Source organism: Pteropus vampyrus, unplaced genomic scaffold (genome assembly GCF_000151845.1).
Source record: "Pteropus vampyrus isolate Shadow unplaced genomic scaffold, Pvam_2.0 Scaffold197, whole genome shotgun sequence".
In the NCBI taxonomy this organism is placed as follows: domain Eukaryota; kingdom Metazoa; phylum Chordata; class Mammalia; order Chiroptera; family Pteropodidae; genus Pteropus; species Pteropus vampyrus.
This window is the reverse complement of record NW_011888978.1, coordinates 1487878-1497732: the sequence shown is the minus strand read 5'-3', so window position 1 is coordinate 1497732 and position 9855 is coordinate 1487878. Positions and strand designations below refer to the sequence as shown.

Here is a 9855-nt window from a genome sequence, read left to right as displayed (position 1 = left end):
AAAATAAACAAACAAAAAAACAGAAACAAACTCATAGATATAGAGAACATTTTGAGGGTTACCAGATGGGAGGGAGATTGGGGGCGGTCAGTGAAAAAGGGGGAAGGGATTAAGAAGTACAAATTGGTAGTTACAAAACAGTCATGGAGATATAAAATATGGCATAAGGAATATAGACAATAATATTGTAATAACTATGTCTGGTGTTGGAGGGGAACTAGACTTAGTGGGGTGATCACTTTGTGAGTTATATAGATGTCTAATCACTATGTTGTACACCTGAAACTAATATATTATATGACAACTATAACTGAAAAATAAATTATTAAAAAAAAGAAAACCCATCAGACAAGTCACAATAGAGGAACGGTCTACAAAACACCTAACCAACACTCTTCAAAACTGTTACGGTCACCAAAATGAGAGAATGAGAGCCTGAGGAGCAGCCTGAGGAGCAGCCTGAGGAGACGCAGGACTAAATGTAACGTAGTGTCTTGGATGGGATCCTGGTGCAGAAAAAGGACATTAGATAAAAACTAAGAAAAGCTGAATAAAGTACAGACTTTAGTTAATAATAATGTATCAATACTGGTTCATTAACTATAACAAATGTATCATAATAATATAAGATGCTAATAATAGGGAAAAATGGGTGCGGGGTATACTGTAACTATAGTATTATTTTTGCAGTTTTTCTCTAAAACTGCTCTTAAAAAAAATAAAATTGTTTATTTAAAAAAACAGCAACAATACCAAAAATAAGTACTGATTTACTGCCCCCAAAAAGATATAATAAACACACTATGATTATTAAGTAATCAATACCATGTTGCATGTGTCTTTTTCCCACAAGATAAAATATATATTACATGGAAACCAAATAGGATAAGGAATATTTGTAAAATCTGCAAAGATCCTGCTTTTCCAAAGATCATGATTTTTTGCTGTAGAAATTTGCTTCTCAGTACCCTGAATAAGGAAAGAAGTTAAGATTGGATATTGCCATTGAACAGGCTCAAATAGGGTAATAAGATCTATGACTGGGTCACCTTGGGTCTTCAAGAGACTTAATAATCAAACCAGTTAGACACTGAATTAGCGGTACACAGAAACTGGCTCTGAGTTACAAACACACTCCTCCACAGCTTCTCTTAGCTTAAAATAAGTCAGTCTCTGAAGCTTGGGGGTATAGAAGCTTGGACAGTAAAGTCTCACCTCCAGGCATCGGGGAGCCCAGGTAAAGGTGAGTAACTACTTTGCACTGCAGTTTGGTTTCCTGCATACACCCACCATCTTGTAATGAAAGTATCAAAGTCAAGTCCAGCCTGTTAAGGAGAGACATACCAAATTTGGCAGGTTGTAAAATAATGCTGCTGTTGCTGATACGAACAGTAGCAATGGCGAGGCACTGTTCTAAGCACTTCACATATACTTTATCAGAGCTTACAGTTAACTGTACAGACTGTCTAGTCTGGGTTCAAAAGCTAGCTGTGCAGTCCGATCAAGTTATTGGCTTCTCTATGCCTCAGTTTCCTCATCCGTGAAATGCAGACATTAACAGCCCTCTTGTAAACATTCAATGAAGTATGTACATTATTACCCCACTTACAAGTGAGGAACAGGGCACAATGAGATACCATAACTTGCCCAAGGTCACAGCAGTAGCTTGGATGTGAACTCATGAAAAAAGTTCCAGGGTTCACATTTTTCACTTAGGGGTTACCACCACTTTTTTGAAAAGTAGCCAATGACAAACAGGTTTTGGGTGCGGTAGAAAAGAAAATGAGCTGAAAGAAAGGGAGCTAGTGTCGGGAGAAAGATGGGACTTCCTTGTGGATATGTCTACTAAGAGAATGAGAAGGACAGGTGGGCTTCAAGGGAAACATTCGAGCCTGAGGACAGAGATGTGGGAGAGATCTTTAGAAAGGTGATGGTCAAAGTGATGAAAATAGATCTCAGAGCAGAAAGAGCAAGAAAAAGGGCCCAGGAGGGGTCTGAAGTAGCAGAGGAAAATGAATCAGAGGAGACAGAGGCATCAGTCAGAAAGACGAGGACACTTGGAGATCAGTTGCAGAAGGCACTCTTAAGAAAGAGGGTGGATCTCTGGGAAAGGCCCGGCCCCCACCCACCCCAGTGCCAGCCTCAGAAACCAAGCCAAGCTGAACTTCTGCATGCCCACCGATATCACTCCTGACTTTGGGGACTGCTCAGTGCTAGGATCTTGTCTCTGCCTCTTGGTGGACGTTTAATCATTTCCTGAGGTCATGACCATGAACTCCTTGGAAACAAATAACATCTTTCCCCTTTGTATCCCCAGTGCTCTGCTAAGTGTCCTGTACATAGTTGGTGCTCAACAGATGTTTGCTGAAGGTGGCCCTTCCATGTATGTCTCTGCACCAAGTGAGACTATATTCTCTGTAAAGACAAGGACTGCCTGGACCCTATACTCCTCGCCCAGTGCATATTGTAGACTGAAGTATATGTCCAGAGCTGACCCGATCTTTGGTCAGGAAGTGAGTTTGGGTGAATTAAAAGTGACCTCAGGACAAAGGGTGCACATTTCTCAGCAACCCCTCAGTCCACCCAAGCATCCTGGGGAAAACTTACAGGGCTCTGGATTCTCCATAGATTTCACTGGAAAGAAAACCTGAACCCAGAAGGCAAGTCATGAAAAAGACAAACTTAACTTACTGTCACCTGAGCAGGCAGCAAATCCACAGCCATTCTTTCCTTCTTAGTTTTCCAGCCAAAGGAGAGCAGAACACTGCTAACGTCAATCTGCAGAGGAAAAGGGTGTCACGAGGAACTCTGGTGTCAAAGATGGCTTAGAGAGAGGAAGTTACAACCACCCGGAATGACCATCGGGTCCCAGCAAAGCCACTCCACATAAATGATGCAAACCAAGTAAAAAGGTGTGCTTACCAAGCCAATGAAGCTCTAAAATAATGTCAATCTCCTCCTCTCTGCATTAACCATACTTCTGATTTCTATAAATTGATGCTTTAACATCCACTGAGGGTCTATTACCAAATTGTGACTCACGCACAGATATCTGGAGTCTTCAGGTGGCTTTAATCTATACACTCTAACAGTTACAGAGAACATGGATTGCCCAGGCTGCCCCGCTCAAACACAGCCAGGCAATCCCAACCTTGCCTTCCTTGCCTATCCTTTTTCCTTTCTGAAGAAACCACAATAAAGGTGCTTACCCACATTTCCCCTCTCTCTCGGCCTCATGACCCACCAGGTGCTTCCCCTGAGTGGCCCCCCTGGAGTGCTGTGTTCTTCCCAGGGAACTGTGAGTAAACTCTAACCTGCTGTCTTATCCTGTGTCTATCTCTCTGCATCTACCTTAGCATACCTCACCCAAGGTAACATGGTGAAAACACTCCCTCTCAAACAAGATGCACGCCAGACTGCTGCTCGTTTTCCCCTAAACACAAATTCCACAGTTGCCTCCTCTTACAGCATCCAAAGCTGGAAACGGCCCTCAGCCTCTCACACACAAACCCCAATTGGCAGAGCAAGAAAGGAGGTGCCTGGAGCAGCCAGACGAGTGTCCAGAGAAGAGCCTTGGCCCTAGCTGCTGCACTGGCTGCCTAGTTTGCAGGGGGCTTATGGGGTACAGCAAATGGAGTGAGACCTCAACAGGCTGAGTATCGAGTGTAACCTGGGGCTGGCGCACCTCAGCCAGCACGAAGGCAGCAGCGGTTAAGTGATCATAGATACTCTATGATGCACACTTTCACCGCACCAGGAATCTTGAGTGCTTTTCATGTATTATTTTTAATCCTCACAACAATTATTAAAAAATAAGTATTGCTACCTCATTTTACGGATGTGAAAGCGTGAGAACTTGGGTGCTTGGTGACTTGTCTAAAGAATCAAGAATGGTTAAGAATCAGAGGCAGGAAGGGGATACTGCTCCAACATCTCAGTTAAACGTGGCAAGGTGCCTGGCCACTCTGTGCCTCAGTTTCTTTACCTGTAAAATGGGGACAGTGTGCAGCCAACCTACGTGTTATTAAAAGATGAAGAATTAATTCATCTAGACTAGTGCCTGGCACACAAAGTTCTCCTTACGTATTAGCTATTGTGTTTATTATTTGTTCCCCCTAAGGCTCAGAAAAATCAGCCACAAAATACCCCCACCCACAGCAGTCCCGGGCACGCCCAGCACGCCCGCCACAGAGCACTGCCGCTTAGGCCGTGCGGACAGGCCTCGGGACCCCGGCGCGCGGCGTCTCCCTGGTGCCCACGCCCAGCCCCGCCAACCCCGCACACACCCCACTCACACGAAGATAGGCGCTGGCACCGCCCGCCGCCCTGAAGAGGCAGGGGAGCTCCTCAGTCCCAGGAAGGCCACCCTAACGAAGCTGGGACCGTCCGCGCCACCAGCCCCAAAAAGGCAGCAAGCGAGCAGTCCCAGCAACCCAACAAACCCCAAGAAAACTACGACTCCCGGCATGCCCAGGGCCTGCGCAGACTGCACTTCCCAGAGGGCGCCGCGGCGCGGCCACTTCCGTGAGGTGAACACTCCTGCGGGAGCGCGCGGGCTCCGGCGCCTGCTGTGCGCTTGGAGGCCGCCCTGCGAGGGTGTATGCACGGCGCTGGCTTCCAAGTGCTGGCTGGCCAAATCGGCCTGCGAACTTGTTTTGTTGGGTAGGCAAAATGATTTGAAAAGACAAAACCTGAAGTTAGGACACCTTTAAGAGGATCAGTGCATAACTAGCTCCCACCAGCTTATGATTATTTTTAATTATTTTAATGTGTATCATATAATATAATGTATGCATAGGTACAGATTAAGAATTATAAAACGAACACCCACATACCCAACACTCTACTTACAAAAAAGAACTTGACCAGAATTTTGGAAGCCTTGTCCATGATGCTCCCCATTCATTTTCTGAATTGTGTTAAATATTCCTTTGCTTAGCTTGATGGGTACTTCATGTGTATGTGTCCCTAAACAATAAGTGTTTACTTTTGCAAGGCTGTGATCTTTATATAAACAGAATCTGCTGTATGTTCTTCTGTGATTAATATGCTCAACATGAACCTTTAGATTCATCTATCTTGATACATGCAAAGTTCATTTTCACTGCTGTGTAAGATTCTACTATTCATTCTGTAGCAGAATGTCCAAACCTATAGAAAAATTTTATAAGTTTATTTGAGCCAAAAAACAGGGTATACCTGAAAGGAAAATCTTAACAGACTGAGAAAATGCTCTGGAGAATGACCATTTTGCGGTTCCTTTTACACATCTAGAATCAGAGGAGAAAACGTCAGGAAGGTTACATGAAATCTGCTAGTAGATTAAGGAGGTGGGGAAAGCAAAGCGGGGAAATCTTTAGAATTGGATAAAAAAGCAAAATGGAGAGAGACATCTTTTCTTACATTGGTGGGTACAGGACAGTTAACATTTAGCATATGTATACAGAGATGGTATTCAAGCAACAAGATAACAGTGAGGAGTTTCTTGGTCTCCTGATATGGTGCCAGTGGTTGTGCCTCCAAGGGGTCTGGAAAAGAAAATTATTGACCTTTCAAAGGTATGTCATCCTAGATGCATAAGAACAATGGACAGAGCTCACTCAAGGTAAAAGTTGACCTTTACTAAAAAAGAACTAGGCCTGGGACTTGACTATCCACCATGACCTGCCCAGTTAGGAATTTGTGATCAGACCATTCTGTATGGTTACTTTCAGTGACTGAGCTTGTCAGACTTGCCATGTAGCCCTCTGAACCTGTCAGGTCTGCTGTGTAGCCCCCTTTTCACAATTCATTCAACAAAAATGCATATTCAACTCCTATTTTGCACTTGGCATCCATCTAGATGCTAGAAACATACTAGTAAACAAAATTGTCAAAACATCTGCATTCATGCTAATGTAGGGAGGAGGCAAGATAATTAAAAATGTTAATCAAGCCACATTCAGAGACTGCAATGTGCTGATTAGCCCTGCAGCCAGGCCAGGAGGACACCTTCAGAACAAAGAAAGATTTCTGCTGGATTACTAACAACCCATTCACCACACCTGTGAAGGGGAAACAGGAACCAAGAGTCATTCACTATGGCTAAAACCATGGGGACTATATGGCTTGAAGGCTAGGAACTGCCAGCAGGTCTTCCACTCTATATATTCTTACCTTTTCATACTACATACTCTTCTGCTTCCTCACTGTATGCTCATATCAAAGGAAATGGGTTAAAGTCTTTTAAACAATAACTCACAGGAAGTAAAAAATGACATATAAACTGAGTTCCCTGAACACTCGGCCCCTACTCACTCTTTCCACATCTCTCTTTGGCCCTTTCAGTGCCTTTACTCTGTTTCTCGCACTGTTCCTCTCTACTCTCAGCCTCTGAGAGGAGACCACACTCTTGTCTGTGGGATGTTACTCCTTTTCCAATAAACTTTCCTTTTGACATTAACTTTGGCGTGTCGAATTCTTTCTGCACTCTCCACCAAAGGACCCTCTTCTTCTCTCGGTGCAGGGCTTGGTCTCCCCCTCACTTGGGGAAATTTGCCGTGCATCAATGTGGCTTAAATTCTTCTGGGAGAGGGGAGAAGAAAGGTAATAAACAAGAACAATAAATGGTATGTTTTTAGATCATGATGATTTGCTGACAAGAACAAGAAAGGGCAACAGGATCTCCGGTGGAGGTTGGGGAGGACTGTTGCAATTTTACACAAAATGGTTAAGAAGCATTTGACTAAGAAGGTGGTGTGACAGGCTGATGCTGCCTGACCATTTCCTACTCAAATGAGTTAGTTCCTGACTGCACCCTGCCTTCCCAGGACTCTCCAACTGACGCAGCAGTCCAAAAACCTGCTTAAACAATTGAGCCTGTTTCCTTATAGTCTGGCAGCCAATCAATGTTCTCCTTATGTTCTCCTTCCTTATATGGAATACCTATAGCTGTGTAAGAATGCGGAAGTACAGATGGTATAAAACTGCTCACCATGTTACAACCAGGGCTCAGCCTTTGGATAAGAATCCGCTGAGCTGGTGCCGGCATCAATAAACGCTGCTCCCTGCTTATAGCCTCAGTGTCCTGTCTCTCCGTTGGAGAATCCCGCAACAGTGGCATTTGAAGAAGGATCTGCAGAAGATGTGGAGTGAGCCAAGTTAAATATCTAGGGGAAAGCTTTCTGGATGACTGAAAATCTGATGCCCTGAGGCAGGAGCATGCCTGGCCTGTTCAAGGAACAAGAATATTATTGCTACAGCAGAAAAAAGAGAGAGAGAAAGTAGATCGAGGTAAGAGGACTAGAATGTGTAGGCTCTTATTAGTCTTCGTCACTGGATTTTACTCTGAAGGAGAATAATAATCTGAGAAGTGGAGAGACTTGCTCTGACTTGCATTTTTAAATGGTCACTCCAACTGCTGTGCTGAAAACAAACTACATAGGGTCAAAGGAAGAAGCAGAGAGGCTGAGACTAGTTAGAAGGCTATTGTAGTAATCGCTGAGAGAAGACCACAGTTTAAACTGAGTAGAAGTTATGAGAAATGGCTGAAAAGCTCAAAATTCAAAACGTGGAAAAGATCCTCATCTTTGAATATAATGTTTTTCAGCTATGAAGTATATCTATTCTTTTAAAATAGTTCCAGTAATTATATTACATTTTTAAAGATATTTTTATGCTCTATTTTTTGGATTATAAAAATTAAGAATTATCTTATCTTTTGACTTCATTTATACGTTAAATCCAATACAAATTTATTTTACTTTGTTCCATTTGGGATTTTAATAATATGAGCTAATTGGCCATGACTACTAGTATCTAATTTTAATACTTTCATATTACATTTTCCCTCTCAACTATGAATTTTGGCGATTTCTTTAAGTTTTATAATTTACATTTATCTTTAATTAAATTTATGCTTAACTTGTTTCTTTATTGGCCATGTCTATACAACTGCTTTCCTAATTTTCATTTTTGGTCTTCCTATGTCCATTCCTTTTTCACACTGTCACCATCTAGTTTTTTTCTGTGCCCTGTCAGTTATGCCACAGTCCTCTTAGCTTTCTGGAGAAGTCTGAAGCCAATCTGATTTTTCTCTTGCAGGTAGCCTTTTTTTGTTCATTTCTCTACACTGATTTTTATAAATCTTTTTTCCTCTTGTTTCCTGTATCTAAGTATTTCTTTGTTTCCTGTATCTAGCAATAATTTTTTTTTCATTATTTTTATCTGGGACACACAAAAAATATTAAGACTTTGTTCTCTCTCTTTTTTTTGGCAATCTTCATTAGTAACATATTAAACTTTTATTCTTGATATCTGGCTTTCATATCTCTGATAATCTCGCATTTTAATTCTTTGTCCTTTCCTTTATTTTCTGGACAGACTCTTCACATTTATATTCTAAGCTTACAGAATCCAATTTATAAAGTTATTATTCTCCCACTTTCTCTTTCTAATGTAGTTTATTCTTTTTTAAAAATGACCATCCACTTTATGTGTACAAGTTCACAGTGGACACAGCACCCATGCAGTAGAACTGGCAGCTTTTAGACCTTTGCCACCAGCACGACAAGGGTGTACTCTGTTTTAAGCACTGTCAAATTGCTTAGCTACAGCACACAATAAGCATTAAAGAATGTTTTTTAAATAAAGAGAAATAAAAATGGTGTACGAGTAATATGTTGTTATTCAAGTAGCTAACAACAATGTTTCTTCAGGTAATTCTTATAGAAGAAGTAGTGATGGTGGTAGATTTAAAACCCCCGTTGTATCCTTTATAAAAACCAATAAAAGATGTGGGAGAGAAAAGAGAGGAGACAGTGGTGTTCCTAAAATTGATATAAAATCACCACTAAAAAGACAAAGTGTAAAAATAGGCAAAAGTGTACTGGTATATAAGAGAATTAAATCGAATAAGTGCTTAAAAGTATATGTAGGATATATAAACAACTATAACTCAAAACAATCTTAATTCAAAAGTGGGCAAAAGATCTAAATAAACATCTCTTCAAATAATATATAAATGGCCAATAAGTACATAAAAAGATGCTCAACATCATTAGTCATTAGAGAAATGAAAATCATAACCATAATGAGATACCACTTCACATCGTTAGGATGGATATTAAAATATGGACATAACAAGTGTTGGTTAGGACATGGAGAACCCCACATTGGAACTGGAAACCTTGTGCTGCCACTGTGGAGAGCCTTTGGGCAGTGACTTACAGTTAAATATCCACTTCTTATATGACTATGCAACCCCATTCTTAGGTATTTACCCCAAAGAAATGAAAGCTTATGTTCATACAAAACCATGTGTGCAAATGTTTTTAGCAGCTTTATTCATAACCGTTCCAAATTAGAAATAACCCAAATGTTGCTCAAATGGAGAATAGATAGAACTGGCAGCTTTTAGACCTTTATTGCTAGATACAGGAAACAAAGAAATACTTAGATACAGGAAACAAGAGGAAAAAAGATTTATAAAAATCAGTGTAGAGAAATGAACAAAAAAAGGCTACCTGCAAGAGAAAAATCAGATTGGCTTCAGACTTCTCCAGAAAGCTAAGAGGACTTCAACCACATTATAAGAGTTAAAGCATATTTTCCTGAAGGTTGCTTTGAAAATAACCTATTAAAAAACTATGACAATGTAAATTTTCTCAAAAAAAACTAAAAAAAGAAAATTGGCAAAAAAAAAAAAAAATCTGCTGACAACTTAATGGTTGTTATTTCTCTACCTAGTTCTCTTATGGTACATATATTTGGTTTACTGTCTTTCCTTTTCTTGGGATAGAAACCAATAGTCTCTTCCTCTGGTGAGCTAGGGAGATGAATGAGAAGGGAAAGTGCAGACAAGAGAGGGAGGTGTCA

General features: G+C 41.0%; 1 protein-coding gene across 3 annotated transcripts in view; it reads right to left on the bottom strand.

Moving 5' to 3' along the window:
- The window catches only part of LOC105299963 (zinc finger protein 879), a 43962-nt gene that overhangs the window by 19413 nt on the left and 14694 nt on the right, over nucleotides 1-9855 (bottom strand). The window contains exons 1-2 of one of the 3 annotated variants that reach the window (XM_011371953.2): nucleotides 4296-4452; nucleotides 2692-2778 (exon numbers count right to left, since the gene is read on the bottom strand). The exons of 1 other annotated variant lie outside the window; for it this stretch is intronic. In XM_011371953.2, the coding sequence (XP_011370255.1) occupies nucleotides 2692-2724 (33 nt within the window). In that variant the 5' untranslated portion in view covers nucleotides 2725-2778; nucleotides 4296-4452. Of the gene's footprint in view, nucleotides 1-2691; nucleotides 2779-4295; nucleotides 4453-9855 lie in introns of those variants that run through there. One more of the 3 variants, XM_011371954.2, reaches the window with a different exon arrangement.